This window comes from Bos taurus, chromosome 7 (assembly GCF_002263795.3).
Source record: "Bos taurus isolate L1 Dominette 01449 registration number 42190680 breed Hereford chromosome 7, ARS-UCD2.0, whole genome shotgun sequence".
NCBI lineage: Eukaryota > Metazoa > Chordata > Mammalia > Artiodactyla > Bovidae > Bos > Bos taurus.
The window spans coordinates 62277290-62298488 of record NC_037334.1 but is presented as its reverse complement, the minus strand read 5'-3'; the positions used below and the strand labels follow the sequence as shown (position 1 = coordinate 62298488).

The 21199-nt window shown below is 50.5% G+C and overlaps 2 protein-coding genes across 4 annotated transcripts in view; one reads left to right on the top strand and one right to left on the bottom strand.

The window, feature by feature from the left end:
• The window catches only part of TNIP1 (TNFAIP3 interacting protein 1), a 44316-nt gene extending 39327 nt beyond the window's left edge, over positions 1 to 4989 (top strand). Inside the window, 5 exon segments of one of the 2 annotated variants that reach the window (NM_001024554.4) lie at positions 852 to 977; positions 1513 to 1578; positions 2225 to 2416; positions 3203 to 3289; positions 4481 to 4989. In NM_001024554.4, coding sequence (NP_001019725.2) covers positions 852 to 977; positions 1513 to 1578; positions 2225 to 2416; positions 3203 to 3256 — 438 coding nt within the window. In that variant the 3' untranslated portion in view covers positions 3257 to 3289; positions 4481 to 4989. 2 annotated transcript variants of the gene reach the window in all.
• Positions 4990 to 5523: 534 nt separating this feature from the next.
• On the bottom strand, positions 5524 to 13716 carry GPX3 (glutathione peroxidase 3). 2 transcript variants are annotated; one of them, NM_174077.5, is made up of 5 exons: positions 13544 to 13716; positions 8864 to 9017; positions 7536 to 7653; positions 6990 to 7089; positions 5524 to 6566 (listed from the first exon to the last, which is right to left on the bottom strand). In NM_174077.5, the coding sequence occupies exons 1-5, from the start codon at positions 13628 to 13630 to the stop codon at positions 6345 to 6347; spliced, it is 681 nt and encodes a 226-aa protein (NP_776502.1). In that variant the 5' UTR covers positions 13631 to 13716; the 3' UTR covers positions 5524 to 6344. The 2 variants fall into 2 exon arrangements, 1 of the variants encoding a protein (NP_776502.1); NR_138142.2 differs by lacking the exon at positions 8864 to 9017.
• Between the last annotated feature and the right edge of the window lie 7483 nt (positions 13717 to 21199).

The following is a 21199-nucleotide window of genomic DNA, read 5'->3' as shown; positions in this document are numbered from 1 at the left end:
AGCATATGTTTAAATAAACTCAATAAATATATTTAAAAGGGAACTTTAGATTTCTCCTGCAAATGGGAAAACCATTTTTTATTTGTCATAATTAGAAAGTAACTATAAGCAATCAATACAGTAAAGGCAAAACTGTGTTGTTAAACTTTAGCTAGATACTTCTGCCTGATCATGGCTTTGTGCTTGAGTCCTCTGTCCCTTTATTTAAGGGAAATTAATACTAATTAATACTAAAGAACGTTGAGAAGGCTTTGGTTCTCGCACATGCTTCTGTGCTATTTGCTGTCATGCTTCGGATCCTTCTAAAGCGTCCCGAGCCTGGTCAGCTTCTCACTGATGTGCAGTGAGGATGTGACACTGCAGAGACAGGGCCCCGCACGCCCCTGCCCTGCCAGGGTGCCAGCTCCCACCCCAGAGCCTCGGGAGAGGTTTGTAGGCCCCCTGCTCTTGGCACCAGGAGGCCTGAACTCCACTCCTCCACTCAGACTGTTTCTGTGGCCTCCACCTCTCTATGGGTCTCGGCAGAATGGAAGGATGGGACTAATTTTGATGGCCGTTGACCAGTTTTGTGTTTTTTAGCCATGGGTCCTTTTTTCAAATAAAGCCCTAGGTTGAAGCCCAAAATATAAGATCGAGGGACCCAGAACTATACTCTGTTTGTAGTTGGGGTTGGGGCCAGAGGTACACCTTTTCCTCTCCCCATAGGCATTTTCAAGACAGGGTAAAACCAGCTCTGATGTCTGACTCCTATCAGAGGCCCAGGATTCTGGGTCTGAGCAGGTCTGAGCCCCCACTCAGAGCTGTCCCTCCTCCCTCACCCCCTCCTCCCTTCCCTTCCACCTCCCCTCTAGGTGAAGATCTTTGAGGAGGACTTCCAGAGGGAGCGTAGTGACCGGGAGCGCATGAATGAAGAGAAGGAAGAGCTGAAGAAGCAGGTGGAGAAACTGCAAGCCCAGGTCACCCTGTCCCATGCCCAGGTGAGAAGAGTGGGACCCAGGAGAGGGCAGCTGGCTGTGCCCATGGGGAGGGTGCATGGGTTGGAGGGCCCTGGCGACTCTGGCTGGCAGGACACTCACCGATTCTCCTTCCAGCTCTGCTGATACATTTCTGTGGCCCTCAGAAAGTCCTCTCCCTTCTCTACTTCTCCTAGCCCTGATTTTCCACAATCAGTTTTGATGCCTGTAAAGAGCATAAGTAGGAATTAGCTCTGAGCCATGCACTCTTTGCCACACTGAAGCTAAAAGGTGTGAATGCCGAAGCACAGCAGCGGTGAGGCTTCTGCCGCCGTCCTGACCTGTGTTCAGACCACCCATGGTGAGCAGGCCTCACCCGCGGTCCCTGTCCTGGGCCACGCTCTGCCCCCTAGGGCCCTTTCCCACCGCTGGGCCAGGCAGGACGACCCAGAGTGGCAGCCTCATGTGTTGGCCAGTCCACCCTGCTTAGGCCCTGGATCCAGGCCTGGCCAGGAAGCACTTCTGCTGACAGACTTCTCTCCCTCCCTCTTTCTCTCAGCTAAAAGCCTTCAAAGATGAGGAAAAGGCGAAAGATGCCCTGAGACAGCAGAAGAGGAAAGCAAAGGTGAGCAGGCTTGAGGGAGGAGGCAGTACTTATGCATTTTACCTCCTTCAGGGAGCCGCAGTCTGACACGGGAGGCATTGGTTGCTCAGGTGTCCAGCTAACGAGGCCCCAGGTGGCACAGTGGGGAAGAATCTGTCTGCCAATGCAGGAGACACAAGAGACTCGGGATCGATCCCTGGGTCGGGAAGATCCCCTGGAGAAGGAAATGGCAACCTGATCCAGTATTCTTGCCTGGAAAATTCCGTGGACAGAGGAGGCTGGGCCACAGTCCATGGGGTCACAAAAAGTCGGACATGATTGAGTGACTGAGCACACACACACCCAGCAAATAACAGAATGAATTATGAGCTCGACTACACGTTAGGTCCTCTGTCCCTTTATTTAGGGCGTGGTGCTAAGTGCTTTACAAACAAAACAAAAAACGCAACTAGAGCATTTAGAACAGTATATGGCAGAGAACAAGTGTTCAGGGCATACCAGCTGTCATGATAGGTGATATTCTGGGCCCATGTGTAGCCTTCCATGGCCACGTGCCAGTCTTCAGAGAGCTGAGACTCTAAGTGGAGAATGGGGGATGGGATGAATGTCACTGAGGTGGCCCATGCAGCCTGCCACAGACCAGAGCCAGATGCCACCTTTCTTGCAGACCTCGGCAGACCGCTACCACCTGGAGCCACACCCGGAGCACCTCTGCGGGGCCTGCCCCTATGCCTACCCACCCATGCCCCCCATTGGGCCACCCCCTGGCTTTGAGGACTGGTCCCAGATCCGCTACCCACCACCCCCCACGGCCATGGAGCACCCGCCCCCACTTCCCAACTCACGCCTCTTCCGTCTGGTGAGTCTGTGCCTCCTCCCTCACTCCAGGACACACACACAGGCCAGCCAGACACATGCCAAGGGCAAGGTCAACAGAGAGGGTCAGAACCTGCATCCTTGGCCCCTTGAGAACAGACTGATGTGCAGCCTGCCATCCCCAGGGCAGGACCTTCCAGCTCAGGGTTGCTCAAGGGCCCCAGTATGGGACAGAAAAGGCTGGGTAAGGAAGCAGGGCCAGCAGGAGGGCTCTCTCCTGCCAGCCAGGCCAGAAGTTTGACCTTTTTCATGACCTCCACATGTCAGCAGGTATAAAGTCTTCACCATGCTTTCTCTCCCTTCGCTTTTTCTTCTCTTTTCCTTCTCAGTTTACCTTTTCTGTTTTCCTCCTTTTTTTTCCTTATCATTCTGTCTCCAGAGTTGCTGACTGCTTTCTCATTCTCTGCAGTGCCCCTGCCACAGCCCCTCAGGCATCCCTCCCTCAACCTGGTCAGTGCCAGCTGCCCCCTATCCCACGCACTTCTCCCCCATGACCATTCCTTACATGCATCTTTAAACCCTGGAGTGTACTGTGGGACTGTAGAGCCTTGGATTCAAATCAAAGCTTGACCACTTGCCAAGATGGATGACCTTTGACAAGGTACTCCACCCCTTTGAGCCTCAGTTTGCCAACCTGTAAAATGGAGTTGGTAACCTGGGTTGTTGTAAGGATTCAGTTACAGTTGATTAATATGAACTTAGTACTATTCTGGCACAGTAGCTGCTACTATGGTTATTGATTACTAAGCACCAGTTTTGTTGCAGCCAGAATACACCTGGCGGCTGCCCTGTGGAGGGGTACGTAATCAGAGCTCCCAAGTGATGGACTTACCTACTGCCAGGCCTACGGAACCAGGTAAGTGTGACTCCTGGTAATGGGTCTTGATTTATAAAAAGATAATTTTTTAATCTGCCAGGATTGTCCCAGTTTGGGGGCAGTCTTGCTACCTGCTGATCTCAGTGGAGGAGAGCCCCAAGTTTCTCCAATAGTGTTGTGAAGAAAGGGGTGGTGACTGCATCATGAAGGAGTTGAAACCATTCCTTCCATTGATTATAGTTTAATGCTCTAAGTGCCATGCTCTGTGTAAGATGCTGGGGAGGCCAAGACAAGTGCAAAGGCCTTGGTGGGAGGGAGTGAAGAACTGTGGCTGACTTGAGGATCGACAGAAGTCTGGCTTGGCTAGAACCAGGAACAAGATGGAAAAGGGAGGCAGGCAAGGCAAGGTCAGCAAGGTTGGTAGGTCCCACCACAAGGGCCTTGTAAGCCCCAGCAGGAGGGCTGGTCTTTATCCTAAGGATAGCCTGCAGGCCTTGGACATTTTAAAATGGTCTGTTTGCTGGTTGCCAAAGGACTCTGGGCCCTTAGTCTCTCCCTTGCTTTCTGTGAGGCTTTCTTGGGATCTTGCCTGTGGGGGCTTCTGGGAATAGAATCGCAACTAGTGGGAGCCATGGGGAGGCCAAGTCCATCTCAGCACAAAGGGGAGTTTTCTAAAGGTCGCAGCTGTGCAGAAATGGAGCCTGCCACGCCTGGTGGTCGAGGGCCCCCCTGCAATAGTGTGGGCAGAGGCTGCAGGGCAACTCGGAGGGAGTGTGGTTTGGAGGAGGAGGCGTTGAGCTGGTCAGTCACTTTCTCATGTTTTCCCGTGGAGCCCTAGGGGTTCTGTGGAGCCATAGGAGTCTGTTTTGATGAGGGCAGAGGGTGGCCAAATGGACAGGACTGTCCCTTCTCCCAGAACTCCTCCATTTCTGGGATCTGGAACCAGACTGACTGGGTGCCAACACTTCCTAGACCTGGGACCTTGAGCAAGTTTTTAAAAACTCCCCTGTGCCCCATTTCTCTCCCCCATAAAGGGGTAATAATCTGCCTGCTTCCTAGGTCTGGGCAAGGATTGAATGACAAATGTACTTAAGGTGCTTTGACCATGGCCTGGCACTCATTAACACCCAACAACCCTGGTTTTTTCCCCACTCTCACTGTATTTGTTTCCATAGGACTTTGAAACCTACTGTACCACCTCATCTTTAAGTCCTAAATTTGTTTATTTAGAGTCCACCAAAAATGACCGTGAAGGACCTCAGTGAAACCAGTCCCTTGGCTCCACCTCGTCTCACAGAGCCAGCTGACTTCAGATGACTGGAAAGCTAGAGGCCACAGGCTCTGTGTGGCCAGAGCTGCAGCCACTCGGGAGGCTGAGATGGATGGCCAGCTTGAGCCCTGGCCCAAACCTGGACGGTCTGCAAACTGGAGAGGCTCCATCCAGAAGGCGTCCATCTGGGCCTCTCCTTTGGAGTGACTGGGAAAAGCCTACTACTGTGCCCTCAAGTGGAGAGAGGTGCCATCGGCCTGGACCTGCCATCCTCTGCGGACACTGCTGGCAGATGCCGATCTCCAGTTGAGAGACACCCATCGGCCGAGGGGCCCCAGCCTGGAGCCGCCAGGCCCTCAGCTGGAGCCTTGTGGTGTGGAGGCCTGGACTGGGGTGGCTCTTGATCCCTGGACAGCTGTTTGCACGAATCTTGGACATAAATCCAAGCTAGAGATGAGCATTTTGTGACTGGATTTCTTTTATGCCCTGGCTAATGTGCTCCTCCTTGTCAACCAGAGTGCTGCTTTCCTGGCCCCCCTTCCCTCTGTGCCCTTTGCCTCCCAGACGCAACCCCCCATCCGCCCCCACAAGAGCACCACCATTACTCTTGCCAGGTATCCCCTGGGATCCTGCTCAGAGCTTCTATGAGGGTGGAGCATCCAGGAGCTGGGGGTCAGGTGACCTGAGTTTACACTCCAGTCCTGCCCCTCACTTGTCAGGAGACACTGGGCAAGGCCTGGCCCTTCCGTGAGCCTTAGTTTCCTCATCTGTCAAATGGAACAGCTCATCTCAGTGCTAGCTGCCTTAGAGAGAACTGTGGGGTGACCGTAGATGTGAGCTGGTTTTATAGACTCCAGATGCTGAGTGAGGCAGCAGAGCGGGCCTAGGTGGAAACCAAAAAGCAAGGACCTGAAGCCCTCAGTTCATTCCTTCCTCCCACCTCCAGCTTTCCTGCCCCCGTGCTGGGGCAGCCCCATGGAAGAAGCATGACAGTAGGCTCAGCTGCTGCAGAAAGGCCTTTACTAGGCAGACAGGGGTGAGTCTCATGCCAGTGGGTCAGGGTGAGGGGAGAGGACACACCCCCCGAGGGAGTGGGGTGGCATCCCTGGCCGGGGGCCTCAGCCTGAATGCACTAAAGGCTGGCCCCTCAGACAGGCTCAAGGGAGGCCCGCCCACGCGGGCTTCGGGCCCCTCCTTCATGGCGATGCCGCCCCCTGACACGGGGAACGTGGCCCCTGCTCTCACGTCTGCCTTGGCGACTCGCAGGGAACGCTGTGGGGGTGGTGGGGTGGGGGACAGGGGAGGGCCCTCAGGAAGGAGCGAGGCTGTGTGGTGGAGAAGGAGGGGGTCAGGCAGTGTGGCGGACCCAGAAACTTCCAGGCACTTCTGGGTGGTGTTTGGAGGCAGTAAGAGATGCCAGCCGGTAGGGTGAGGTCCTGGTTAAAGCAGAACAATTGAATCTAGAGCTGGTTTTTCAGTTTGGACTCAGCTGAAAGTGGATGGTTATCACTGGAACAGAGAACTGGAAGGAAAGGGAAGTTCCTCTCTGGCATTCTTCACGGCACACAGCTGTTGCCACATATACACTTGTGCAGGTTGACACATGTGGCCCTGTACTCGTGTGTACACACGCCTGTAGGCATGTGTGCAAACGCCCATGTGCAGAGCAGTACGGGCACAAACGTTCATCTCAGGCTGGGGCCTTGTGTAACAGTAAAGGGTCTAGCATGGGAGTGTGGCGTAGTTGGAGAAATGGGTTCCTTCCTGAACAGAGTCCTCCCTAGCCCGTGTGGTGGACTTGGGGGGAGGGGCGGTGGGCCTCAGTTACTTCCCCTTGGCCTCCCAGACCGCCCGCCGCCGCATGTAGGTCAGGATGTCCATCTTGACAGAGTTGACCGTGGTGCGGTGGTACCAGCGCATGATGGGGATGCCGTCTGGCCCCACCAGGAACTTCTCAAAGTTCCACCGGATGTCATGGACCTTCATGGGTTCCCAGAAAAGGCGGTCAGGTGAGCCTAGGAGCTCCGAGGTAGGAGGACAGGAGTTCTGGAGCACAGACGAGAGAAGTGTCAACTCTGCCTGGGGCCCTTCCCACCCTCTTATCCCTTCTCCTTCCCAGGACTTCTCGGGGGAAGGAGAATAGCCGGGCATTGAGAAAAGAGCACCAGGTTGGGAGTTAGAAAACTGAATCCCAGCACCAGCTTTGGTTCTAGCAGATTGTGAGACCCTAAGCTTGTCCCTTCTGGGGCCTATCTGTAAAATGAGTTGGTGAGCCCCTAGGGTCTACAAAGCCCTCTAGTTGGAATAATAATCAGATGCCAGGAAACTCCGCAAGAGCCCAGGAATAAAGGAGGGTGGCACAGGCCTAGTCTACGTGGCCTGGGGCCAGGAGCGGCTGCAGCCCCGTCCGGAGCCAGCATCAGCCAGGGAGAGAGGCTCTTCAGGAATGTGGCTTGGCTGTGTACTCACCTTCAGGAACGTGTAGAACTTCTGCTCTTTCTCCCCATTCACATCGCCTTTCTCAAACAGTTGGAAATTGGGGGTGAAGCCCCCACCTGGTCGAACATACCTAAGAGGAATATTTTTGTGTGGGTCCCAGATACATGGGCTCAGAAATAAGACGAGGGGACAGAACTGGGGAAGGGGGGTTGGGAATCTGGATTTTATGCTATAATGGGCAGTGGGAGCCAGTGACTGTTAAATGGGCACAGGTATAATGTGGGTCAGCAGTCTTCCTTCAATTTGGTAACTGCTCAATAACCGCTGCCCTCAGCCTGTCCTTCCCTTACCCCAACATGGCTGACAGCCACCATCCCTGACCCTGTCTCTCTCCTGGTACCTCTTCCACTTGTTCCACTAAACAGAGTTCCTGGAAGGAGAGAGTAGTTCTTGGTGGCTGATAAATATCCATCGTGAGTAGGGGCCAGCATAAAAGATGCCTGGAGCCTGGGCTGGGGCACAGGGTGGGAGGGATGTGTTAGAGGAGCTTTCTCAGGACACTGAGTCAGCACTCACTTGAGGGTGGCTAGGATCTCCGAGTTCTCTCCTGGTTCTTGTTTTCCAAATTGGTTGCAGGGGAAGCCCAGAATGACCAGACCAAATGGTTCAAGCTCTTCCTGCAGTGCATTCAGTTCTGGAACAGGGAGAGAGCAGAGATGGAGATAGCCCTGGTGAGGAGTCCCACCTCCTGTGTACCATCCACCTCCCCACCCCATTGTATAGCTGAAATCACTGAGGCCTGATGGGAAGGGACTTGCCCAAGATAATTCATTGAGTGTGGCATTGCTGGCATTCAAGCCCCGTCCTATGGAGTCCAACCTGGATGGGTTGGAGGTCTGGGGGAGAAGAGAGCAATGTGCTTTCTCAAATTAGTAAACAGACACCCACTGCCTAAACCCACCACCTGGGCCTGTAGGCTGTGGGCTCCTTCAGGACTCTCAGGACTGAGTTTCCTGGAGTGAGAACCATCCATCCCTGGGCAGAAGGCAGATGACTTCCCTGGGGTGGGATCGAGCCCTCACACCCCTCCTATACTTTGGGTATTCAGGGGCCCAGGGGAAAGCCTGGCCCAGCTCTCACTCCTCTCGGTGCCTCCTGGTCTCTTGTGCAGCATCCATGGTCAGCCCACCTCTTGCCCAAATGCACTGTGCTCTATTCCAAGGGCTACATGGAAGCATTCTAGACAGAGCACTCACTACCCACTGGGCCATCCAGTTCACTGTCATTGCACTTCCAGGAATCTGCCCTGACTCTCAGGCAGAACATTCTAAGTTAGATTGTCCTTGCCTCCCTCCCACACCCCCAAAGCATTTTCTGGTGGGTGTTGTCAGATGCCTTTGGCTTGCCTGTGCCCTGGCTTTTGACTCTGACCCAGCTAAGGAGAAAGAAGTAGGGGGTACCAGGGATCATGAAACCAGTTCTGTCACTAACACACAAACTCTGGGGACTCAGGCCAGGGGCCAAGAGAAGCACTGAGGCAGATGGGCTGAGGACAGGGGAGAATTTCTCAGCAAGAGGAAGCTACTGTTTCTTACTCCAATGAAAGGAAGTTCCAGGCACAAACCCAGTCTCCTCCATCCTTCTTCTTTTAGGGCAATTGAGATACCCAGGGATGAAGGACAACTGAGAATCTTCTAGAACGTGTTTATAGGGGATCAGACCTCAGGTTATATAATTATTTTCACAGAACCACAGAACACAGTAGGATTCAGGTACAGGGTTTGAAATCTCATGATGACCATCACCCCCATTCTCCTTGCACCAGAAAAGCTCCTGTGATTGGAATGTGCCCAACTGGCAAAAACATCCCCAAACACATCAGGGGAAGAGCGGGTGGCTCTTACCAACGTACTGGCCCGTCAGGCCTCAGTAGCTGGCCACGTTGACGAAGAGGATGTATTTGCCAGCGTACTGCTTAAAGGGGATGTACTCCTCCCCATCGATGGTGAGGGCCCCGTACTCATAGATGGTGCCACCCACACCAGCGTGGCAGTCCGTCTGCAAGAAAAGACCAGCACCAGGGAGCGGTTAGAGCCTGAAGGGAACTTGGACTCCACCATTTTCAAGATACCAGGGAGTGGCGGAACACATTTGCCCACGTGGTCTTGACTTGCCCAAGAATTCAAACTGGACTAGAACTGAAGTCTCCTAATGCATTGCACAAGATAATAATATTAAAAGCATTGAACAAGCTGGTGAGTGCTATGGAAACTTGGAGAAATAACTATGGTCATTACTTCTGCATCACTTGTCAGTTTAGACAGCCACCAGGCAGGCTGTGAGGGAGACTACCGCCATGCCGGTGTTACTGGATGGGATGGTGGAGACTGGAAGCTGTTAGAATAACGCAGGCAAGTGGTGATGAGAGCCAGAAGTAGACCGTCGTGAAGGAAGAGCTGAACAGAAACAAGGAAACGACAGTGTGGAAAATGGTGATTCAGACGTTTCCAATCTGGAGAACTGGAAAGCTGAGGCTGTTGTTCAAAAATAGGGAAGTAGGATAGGGGCCAGAAATGGGGCCAGGCCTGCTGGGAGGATTAAATGGGATGGTCAGGATAAAGCCCAGTGCCTGGCATAGATCCGATGTTCCCTGCATTGAGCAGTGTGACAACAACCTTGAGGCCTTCCTCTTTGCCCAACTGTTGCTCCACAGTCCGCCTCCAGACTAGTAGAGTCAGTGAACAATGGGCTGTGAGTTGGGGAACCAGCTCTGCCTCTAATTCCCTGTGTGGTCTTGGACTTGTCCTTTCTCTTCTCTGGGCCTCAGTTTCCTCATTTATAAAGTGAGAACCTTGAACTGGACCAGCTGTTCTGAACCATGATGGCTTGACAGCATTGCTTTCGGTGGGAGAAGAGGGAATGGATTACTGCCAGCAAGTGGGATGTGGAATTTACACCCACCCCACCCCCAACTCTATCCTCATCTCATCTCTACCATTTTTTGATGCAGACTACAAAAATCTGGGTTTAGTCTTGAGAGAGCATCATGGCATCACTACCACAATTAGCAGGTGGGCTGGCAGTCCTGGCCTGGACATCTGAGGAGAGGCAGGAAGACAATAAACAAACTGAATGCAAGCTAGCATTATAGACCAGAGACAGGTGGTTGGAGTTAAGAGAAGCAGATTCACGCACTCTGTTCTGGCCAGTCCTGGAAGACTTGCTGTTAAGGTGAGGTGCACCTGGGCCCAGCCGAGTGAAGAGAGCCGTCTGGGCTGGCAGGGCGTAGCCCTGGGTGGGTGTAAGAAAGCCACTCTGTCTTGGAGACTCCGTAGGCCTGTGAGCTGGGGGAGCTGGACTCCTTCCACATGGTCATTTCCTGACTGCTGCAAGTGTTCTTGGCTCTGGTACGAATTCCCTGCTTCACGTGAGTCTAATATTCCGTGCCCCGTGACTTCTGGTGGGTGCCAGAGACAGGCCTGAGACCTAAGCTTGACATTCCTCCAGCCCCTGGGTCTCAGCTCCAGCTCAGCTCCAGCTCCAAGTGCAAACAGCCAGGACACAACAAACACACCCTAGCCAGGCCTCCTGCCTGCCTCTCTACTCCACCCTGGCCAAAAAACAAACTGTGAAATGGGGAGGAAAAAAAAAAAGCCAAGAAGTTGTCTAAATAAGGGAAGCTTGAAAACAGCAGGAGGATCAGCTTTTAAGCCCATTTTCAGGGTGGGGTGGGGCAAGGGGAATCTCCTCTCATTAGATTTGAGTCTTGCTGGCTGTGTGTCCCTGAGCAAGTCACTTTCAATCTGAGTTTCCATCTGTTGATGGGCGAAGGAAAAACCACCTGTCTCCCAAAATGGCTGTGGGAATTTGCTAGTAGATTAAAACCATCTTGAAAGCCCCTTGGAAAGAAACCCAGCCCCTGTCCCCTCATCAAGGGGTAGGGTAAAGGGCACTGACATTGCTGTGTTACTGTGAAGAAGACTGGAATGTTCCCCAGTCGGTATGAGGAAGCTGATGCACTGGGCAGAGTATTTGCAGGAAAAGGGACCTGTGACAAAACCTCCTGCTTTCTACTGGGCCTGCAACACTGGTGCTGTGGGTTCAGATGGAGAGGGGTCAGAGAGTGACAATGGTAGGGGAAAGAGCCACAGCCGGCTCTCAATACTAAGCATGCGCCCCACCTCCTTATAGGCCCCGCCCCTTTTCTTGTGGGTCCCTGAAGTCCCAGACCCCTGCACCTTAACCAGGAGGTCAGAGGAGATGGGGGTGGGGCGGGGGGGAAGTTAGCTCAATCCTCCCACAATTGCACAAGACAGGAGAGTTCAGACGGCTTGAGAGTGGGAGGGGAGACCCTGCCAGGACCCCGGCTGGCTTGCATTGCTGGTCCTGTGTCTCTCTCCTCACTCATCTTACCACTCCCAACAGTGTGAAGGTATGAGAGGAGAGCTGGACTGGGGGCAGGAGACCTGAGTTCTAGGCCTGGCCAGGCCTCCCATGCAACTACATGTGACTACTCCTGTCTCTTCTCTGGGGCTCTGGCTCCTTGATTATGAGATGGGGTCAGATTCAGGGCTGTCTAGAGGGCTCTTCAGCTCTGACTGTCAGCCAGTGCTTCCTTCATTCTATCTGCCTGATTTAGTCACCTAGAAACCAGCGGTTACTAGGAGCCCATGCACGTCAACAGCTGTTATTCTTTCTAGCCTCTGTAAAGTCCTTTTGTAGGGGAAGGACAGGAAGCCTGGGCAGCCTTAAGATGGACTGGAGAGGTGACAGCGAGAAAAGGCTTTGTTCCCCAGCCCCTCCCTTTGAATTGAGTGGAGGCAAATATCCCTCTGGGGCTGTCACATCCTTTCCTCTACTTGCCCCTGGCCCCCTGCCTTGGCCCTGGAGCTGGGGGTAAGATAAGCAGTGATTGAGTCCTAGAAACGGAGGCTATGACATTTCAACCCTCTCAAGACCTGGGAGGAAAGATGGGGCAGGACCAGACTGTCATGGGCTAGCAAATCCTAGCTGGTGGCATCTGATATGATCACACCCCACTCTAAGGCTTTTCTAGACCATACCCATCCCGTTTTCTCTGAATCCATCTATTCCTCCCCAGAGTTCTACAGAGAACTCATGGCTATGATGAGCTATTCATGGGATCCATGTTCTTACCTCCACCTTCTTGAAACAGGGCCCCATCTTCCCGTCTCTGCTTCTCCCCAAACTGAGGTTATAGGACTGACTCCATGATGCTGCCCTACCCATGGCCTGCCCTCACTTCAGTTCCACACCCTAATATCAAAACTCAGACCCATCCCTGCCCTGGAAAATACCTTCTGAATTGGAGGTTATGAACAAGACTGGATACAAAGCCAGAGGCTAGGAGGAAGTGGCCCCATAACCATCCAGTCTCTAGGCTGACTCCCAGGAGAGGCAGACTGATTAGAATTTAGGCTGACAGGACGGGATAGAAACAAGCAGAAGTAACCTTGCATTTTTAATGAGCTTCCTGAACAATAGATAGGATTACGGAAATGGAATTGTGGAGTCATAAGACCTTAGAATGGAAGATTTGAGAAACACAGACGCACAAAGCTTCTTGATTTTATACAGGTGAGGGGTGTGTGCTGGTGTGTGTGCCAGTGTGTGTGTGCCAGTGTGTGTGTGTCGGTGTGTGTATGTATTGGGAGGCTGGAAACAAAATCTCTCTCTTTGGGTCTATGCCTGGCTCCTGACTCCCCACCCCGGGGAAGAGGAGAGGTCTAAGCATGTCAGGTCACCCCTGCTCCTGACCTCAGCATCCCCACTCTAGCTAAGGACCACACGCTCTACTGAGGGTAGACTAAGGCTCAAGAGAATTCTGCCTCTCCTACGGAGCTGGCAGGCCAATAAGGGCTGTGGCTGATGGGTACTGAGGCTGCCCCAAACAGGAAACCCTCCAGAGAATGGTGTGTGGATTTTGTAGCTTCTCCAAGCATCCCCTCTGAAGTCTTCAGCCTCTCTGTGCCCTGTGCTCTTACCTCCAGTGGATGGAGAAATTGAGGTCCGCAAAGGATGAGAGGTCTAGTCAGCGTCCTGGGCGTTCTTTGCTGCCAACCCAGAGCTCGTTCTGTCAGCCCCTTTTACCAGTATCCCAGCATCCTGCCTGCATTTATGCTTGGGCCATTTGGGCACCACACATTGCCTGCCAGTCTCCCTGGGAACTCTGCAGCCACCCAGACCCCGAGTCTCCACGCCATTTTCTGGGCCCCCCTCCCCCTTCAGGGTCCACTGGAAGGGAAGGGTCTCAGAAACAGACGGTGGTTTGGATGTAGCAAGGCGGCCCGGATGTAGCGGTGGGGGAAGAAAGTGTGAACTCTGGAGAGACAAACCTTCGTCCCTAATTCATTCCGCCCACCAGGAGCACCCAGGTCTCCAGCAGATGAAACTGCGAAGAGTCTGACGACAGTCTGAGTGCGCCAAAGACGGAGGCAACGGGAGTTAAGGGCGTCTCTCGCACCTAGGTTATCACCCTTCTAGAGGGAAGCCCTCACTGAGAGATGGTGACACCTGCGGGCTGTGTTCTTTCCCCTGGCCCCCCACCCCCGAGGCTCACTCACCTTCGACTTCTCCTGTCCCTGGCTCGGGGGAATGAAGCCGGCCAGGAGCAGGGACAGAAGGCAGGATGCCCGGAAGAGCCGGGCCATGATGGGCTGGGGGCGCGTCTCGGCTCGCCGCAGACGCTGTCTGATCCCGGGCCACGGTCCGTCTGAGGTGTCATCTGCTCTCATCTACCTTTCAAGCCCTCAGCGATGACCAATCCGCGGCCGGGCCTGAGTCTTTGTAGCCAATTGCAAGGCGCCTGGCATTTCAGGGGCGGGCATGACTTCCCCTCCGCTTCCCCCGCTGGGCGACAGTGACATAAGCAAGTCTGGGCCGAGAGACGGGAGCCAGGTGCTTGTGAACGTGAGGCAGCCCCCTCTTCTTTCGACTCCAAAGTGCTGGAAGTGGCAAGCACCGTGTCCTCAGCCCAGCTAGAGAAAGGACTTTAAAAGGCACCGAAGAACTGATGGAACTTCCCTTGGTGTTCCCTGTTTCCTCCTGCCTCCAATCTGGTAGAAGGGATATCAAGGACTTAAAATGTCAGCAAGATCTGGAGTGAGACCTCCAGGAATATTTACTCTATGTAGGCTTAGTGCTTAAAAAGCAACGAGTTGACTGCTCTAGAATTTTTGAATGCAGCCCCGTTCCCTAGAAGAACATTGGGATTCCTCAGCTGGTTTGAGAGCAGAAAATACATTTATTCCCTCTGTAGTCTTGAACAAATTGCTTTCCCTCTCTGGGTCTCAGTTTCCCAGAACGGCATGATGGGATTGGTTGATGCTGTCTAAGGCCCTTCTTAGGCTAGATGACTTGCTTCTAAAAATAAGTGACGGACCTAGACCAGGAGTCCCTTGAGAGTAGGGACCATAATCACCAGCTGGCACAGGGTCTAGGACACATCAGGTGCTTAGTATTTGTGGCATTAGTCAACGGATTTGGGGGTTTCCCTGATAGTTCAGTGGTTTAAGGCTTCCCTGGTGGCTCAGATGGTAAAGAATCTGCCTGCAATTCGAGAGACTCAGGTTCGATCCTGGGTTGGGAAGATCCCCTGGAGAAGGAAATGGCAACAATCCAGTATTCTGACCTGGAAAATTCCATGGGCAGAGGAGCCTGGTGGGCCACAGTGCATGGGGTCGCAAAGAGTCGGACATGAGTAAGTGACTACAGTTTCTTTTTCAGTGGTTTAAACTCTGTGTGTCCAGTGCAGGGGGCGCAGGTTCAATCCCTGGTCAGGGAACTAAGACCCACATGAAAAAAAAATCAATGAATTTGTTTCTCTGCTTTGAGATGCTGATGACCAGGTCAGGCAGTTCAAGGTCCATGCATGATTCTATCCACAGACAGCGATATGTGTCAGAGTCAGTGCTTCACAAATCAGACTAAAAAAGTCATCTGAGAAGCTTTTCATACAGATACCTATGTCCCCTTTCAGAATCACTGCATTACAATCTCTAGGGGCAAAGGCTGAGATTCCACCTTCAGCCATGTTCCAGAGCTGACTCTGAGGCAGGTGATTCTGTGTCTTCTGATGGACAAGTGCCTTGAGATACCATGCCTTTATCATGATTTAAGATGGTATGATCCCCATGGGAATTTGGAAGGGCTGTCTTGATCCCGCATTCTCTGTGAAGCCTTCCTTACCTCAAACCACAGCCTATTGAAGTGAAGGGAGTCTTGAAGGCCTTTAACTTTAAATGAGTTAAAGCACAAAAGCATTTGAACAGTGTCTGACACAGAGTATGTAGTCAACAAATATTATTTATTCAATTGTCTCATTTTGCTGAAGCCTAGAGATGGGGAACAATTCACCCACAGCAAATTGGTGGCGAAGAGGGGACCAGAATCCAAGCCTAGAGTACATTCTTGGGCCCTCTGGACTTTGTTCTGTTGTATCTTGAAGGTCATATTTACCCAAAGATACAAACATCTGTATACATAGTTTGTCAGAAATCCATTATTCATTTGCATCAGTAGGTATCTAGAATTCCTCATAATATGTGCCTAGCACCTTGTCAACACCATGAAAGAGGGGACTTTCCTGGTGGTCCAGTGGTTAAGACTTCACCTTCTAATGCAGAAGGCATGGGTTCGATCCCTGGTCAGGGAGCTAAGATCCCACATGCCTCACAGCCACAAACCAGAAGATAAACAACAGAAGCAGTACTGTAACAAGTTCAATAAAGTCTTTAAAAATGGTCCACATCAAAACAAAAAATGTTAAACAAACAAAAACCATGAAAGATGCCAGAGAGTTTTCTGGAAGTTACAATCCCTGCCTTCAAAGTGAGTCCAACAGAGCCAGGACTAGGGTGAGGCGAGTGCAGAGATGGCACCCGTGAGTGAGTGCCTGCTTATACGGTGCACCCAGAGTGCCTGAATTGCCTTACCCTAATCCTAGCCCTCGTGTTCAATTTCTTTGGGGAAAACAAGGAGTCAGAACCTTAGGCTTGCAGTAGGGCCACAGACAAATGACTTTCCTTCTCTGGCCCATCTGTTAAACAAGGGTCCTTGACAATCTCTCCATGGTGGGCTCTGCAGCTCCAAGGGTCTAAGGAAAACCTGGGCTGAACCAGACTTAGAAGTACTGATCTCATGAACAGTGGGTGGGAGGTTAGGGAGCATAGCCTGCCAGTGGACTGGGCCTTCCTGTTGTGTACTACTTTCAAAGACAGTTCGAGCCTCAGTACAAAGACCTTGAAGACAAGAATGAATATCATACTTGCTAACTTTTTCACCATCAGCCTTTTTAGCACATTTGGTTGATTTGTTCCCTGGAATTCTGTTTTGAAAGATGTTATTCTGCACCAGGCTGTTTCCCCTGGCCTTCAGGTTAAAGTCCAAATTCCTTAGCCCTTAGGACAATATCCTCCAAATCTGGCTGCTTCCTTGTCTCTGCCACTCTCCTCTTGCTCTCAGTACCCAGCTGTACTGGGCTGTTCTCCAGTTGTTCCAACAGGCCATTCTCTCTTACCTCCAGCTATGTTGTTGCCTCTACCTGGAACTCTCTGTGCTCTCTTTCACTGGTTCTCGCCTACCATTTTCAGGTCTCAGTGCAGATGTCATTTCTTAAGGAAAGAGTTTTGTTCAGGTCCCCTTGATTTATTATAACTCCTAGAGCATTTGACATTTTATACATTAACCTTTTGTTTACCACTTACTTTACCATTATTTCTTATTTGTCACCTTTTCACACTAAATCTTAAGGTCCACGAAGGTCTCATTCTCACCACTTTGCAGAGGGCTTAATACACAGTAGATGCTCAGTAAACATTAAATAAATGAATGCCAAATAACACTATTTGGCAAATTGAATAAGTAGAATTTTAGTCTAGCTCTGAGCCCACAAAACTGGTCTGATTCCAGCTGCTGGGAAGATTTGAGATACGTGAGTTATGCTGCGTGAAGTTGTCAGAGGAGAGTAGATGATTTGCATTTGGGTTTCAGGAAAGGAAGGGTGGAGACAGATGTTGCAGAGGAATCATAAGCCAGTTTTGTTTCCAGCCTGAGGAGCTGCTCTACTGCATCTCAGATAAGTGAGCACCAAGTCCCTCTTCACTTTCTCTTTTTTAGGCACATTCACTACTGACCTGCTTGGTGGGTGAAGAGGGACTGTAGATGATTAAAAAGAGGTTTTTAAAAAGTGCTGATGCTCTGTGTCTTAGAAGGAGATAGAACATGAGTTAATAAACAAGAAGGGCAGTGAAAAGTGAAAACAATGGAAGCCAACCCTATCAGTGCTGAGCAATAGCTGGAGTCAGTGATGAGGTCAGCCAGCCCAACCCAGATCGGGGCGGGTAGCAGAAGGGAGGCCCAGGCCCCACCACTTTGTGCCAACTCCAATGGTGGCCCTTTTTTATAATTAAGAAGGGATGGCAGAATCCAGGTAGGGCCCCAAAGCTGTTGGATTCCTAAATATTGGCAGATGCAATCTTTAGAGCTAGCCAGGGGACAGGAAAAGAGGTGGCTGGAGCCTCTGCTTTTGAAATCAGTGCCTTCCAAACTCTGGGCCTCAGTTTATCTGTGGAATGAGGAGTTGAACAAATTAACCTCAAAGGCCAACCTTTTGGATGATAAGAGTAACAGTCAGCATTCACCCAACATCCTATACATACTAGGCACTCAGTTAAGTTCAGTTCAGTCGCTCAGTCGTGTCCAGCTCTTTGCGATCCCATACTTTTGGAATTCCTATAACTTCATGAGGTAGCTAACATTATCCCCATTTTAGAGAAGAAGAAACTAATATATTAATTAAATGGCTTTGCTTAAGGCCATCCAGTTGGTAGGTGGCAAAACTAAGATTCTGACAAGATCTTGATCTCTGGAGTCCTTGTCATTAATCTCTAACTCTGTGCTTTTCCACTTGTCAGCCATTAGCTGAGTGTGACTAGTGAGCACTTGGAATGTGGCTAGTCCAAACGGAGATGTGCTGTGAGTATAAAGTACACACTGGTTTTTGAAGACTTAAAAAGAAAAAAAAAGAATTAAAATTTCTCAATAAATTTTTATATCATTACAAGGTAACATTTAATATTTTTATATTTGGGTTAAAGAAATTATATTGAAATTAATTTCACTTGTTTCTTTTTACTTTGTAAAATGTGACTGATAGAAAAATTTGAATTACACATGCAACTGATACTATATTTCTGTTGGATAGTGCTAGTTTTAAGCTGTATATTCCTAAAAGATTGCTAGGATTATGGTTGTTTCTGTGAGATCTAGGCTTATCCCCTGTCTGAGGTTCCCAAGACCACCTACCAGTTCAATGATTTGCTATCAGGACTCACAGAACTCAGCATATAATCATACTCACACTCTGATTTATTACAGCAAAAGGTTACAGAATAAATCAGCAAAAGGAAAAGGTGCATGGGAAAAAGACTGAGGGAAACCAGGCACAAACTTCCGAGAGGCCTCTCCCAGTTGAATCACACAGGATGCACTTAATTCTCTAGCAGCAGACTATGACAATACCTGTAAAGCGTCTTCTGAGGAACCCCATTAGACTCAGTGATCGGTTTTATTTATTTTTGGTGGCGCTGGGTCTTGGTTGCTGTGCACAGGCTTTCTCTAGTTGCGGTGAGCAGGGGCTACTCTCAAGTTGCGGTGCGTGGGCTTCTCACTGTGGTGGCTTTCTTGTTGCAGAGCATGCGCTCTAGGTGCTGAGCATCAATAGCTGCAGCTCGTGGGCTCTAGAGTGCTGGCTCAATAGTTGGGGCGTGTGGGCTCAGTTGCCCCTCATCGTGGGCAGTCCTCCTAGACTACGGCTTGAACACATGTTCTCTGCATTAGCAGGCAGATACCCAACCACTGGACTACCAGGGAAGTCCAGGGCTCAGTTTTTATTGGGGGCTGGGCTTGTAGGCATCCTCCGCCTAGCATGTACCAAAATGCCAGACTCCCAGAAGAAAAACAGGTGTTCATCAGGAGCCACATTGTTTATCCAAATAGTCTAGGCTTAAGTGAGCCACCGTTATCAGTTCTGGGAATTGTGGAAATCCTTTGACATCAAAGTTCCGGAATGCCAACCCAGGGCCAATTGTGCAAACATCTTTCTAAGGATAGCAGTCTCAGGCCTGCTGTGTTAACTCTATTCCTCAGATCTCCCAATTAAACTTCAACAGGACCTGGCCTGACAAATACTAGGTTTATTGAGTTTATCTGAAATGGAGTTACTGACTCTCACTTCCTTTAAAACTCACTTCATTTGTGGGGAGAGTTATGGAAAAGAGTCCCTAAAAACCATCTCATTCAACCCTCTCATTTGAGAGGCTGAGGTTCTGAAAGGCCGAATGATTTGTCCAGGATCCCATAGTAAATAAAGAGTCACACCTGGGCTGGATACAGTCTGAAACTTTCAAAATGTCGTTTCCCTTCTCTGGGAAGTTCTTATATGTTGGTGGAACCTAATACATATAGCCTTTTCCCTGATTCTTAGTAGCAGGGAGCCCTACCTATGCTATCTGCTGGCCTCATTCCTCCTGCCCTCCATCCTCTCTGTTATTGTTTGTCTGGGAGACTATTTCCTGGAGGAATAATGATCTTCATAAACAGCCACTAAACAGTGGACAACCCATATTCTACTTCCTCTGGTTAACTGACAATGCATAAAACCAATGAGGACTACTGGGGGAATGAATAAACTCTAGAGTGGGACAACTGGATGGGGTGGGTAGCCCATCACCCCTCCTGCCTCTCTTTCCCCACCGTGACCACAGCTAACAAATGGCTAGGTCAGGTCCACAGCACCGTCACCCCTTTCCCAACACAGAGGGTCATGTCAAGGGGATACTTGAGAAAGTTTTGGACCAATAATCTGGACTCCTGATCCTACATTTATCCATGCCAGAGACTAATCACATCTCTCTGAACCCTGACTCTCCCAACTCTGAAATGAGGAAGTTAAAATTTTGACTAGAATTTCCATCCTAGTCAGTCGATGAGTGTACAGTGCCTCATGAACTGACCCCAGGGAGGAGTCCCTAAGAACAAATGGAATGGTGGCCCGGAGAACCTGCCTAGTTGGAGTTGCGTTACAGAATGAGGGTAGACTGTGGGTCAATCTCATTGTCTCCTCCTTGTGGCAACCGTCATTGCCACCCTGAAGCAGTTATTTTGAGTTTTAGATGAGCCAGGATACTTAGTTCGGAGTCTGTCTATGAGCACCTCCATCCACATTCCCTCCATGATGCAGAGATCGGGTATGATGTCTCTGGGGCCCCGACCTTATCCAGATATACTCTACCACCACCTGGCTGGAAGTGCATTCACCCTTCTTGGACATGACCTTCCCTGGCTGTTAAGTAGGGTCAATAATTTCTGTCCTCCTGCTTGGTCAGCCTTTTAGGAGGCTCTAGTAAAGTATTTGAGCTGAAAGAGGCTGGAATATGAACTCAAGAAAGGACTGAGGAATTGTTATATTTTTTCCCCAATTAATTCTTTGTCTCCAAAGCCACACTTCATCGATGCCTTTTCATCATATTGCTGAGCTTTTAAACATTCTAAGGGTTTCCCTGGTGGCTCAGCGGTAAAGAATCCTGCTGCCAATACAGAAGGTCTGGGTTCAATCTCTGGGTCAGAAAGATCCCCTGGCAAAGGAAATGGCAATCCACTCTAGTATTCTTGCCTGGGAAATCCCATGGACAGAGGAGCCTGTTAGCTATAGTCCATGGGGTCGCAAAAGAGTCAGACACGACTTAGCAACTAAACAACAATAACAAAATGTACTAAACGAAGTGTTGATTAATTCAACAGATGTTTCTTAAGCATCTGCTATGTACTGTGCACTGTGCCAACTGTTGAGGCTTCTATGATTCAGGGAGAGTAAAATATGATTCCTGCCCTCTAGGAGCTCACAGTCTGGTGTGGAGAAAGCAGCAAACTGGCTGCAGAGGTCGATGGATGCTCTTGAAGGAGAGAGTGCAGCACAGAGAGAGGCACTGCACCTGGATTCGTGGGAGTAGGACCAGCTTCCAGCTGGAAGTAGCTCATAAGCCAAGAAGGAGCAGGAGTTAGCTGGGTGAGAGACATGAGAGAGGCAGTGAAAAGAGACAGTGTTTGAAGCTAAAAGAACTACCAGATCAAGGGGCTACTTTGCCCCTTCCAACTTTGATATGCTGGTTCCTCATGGCTGAAACAGAGAGCTCAAGATGAAAACAGACAAGAGGTAAAAG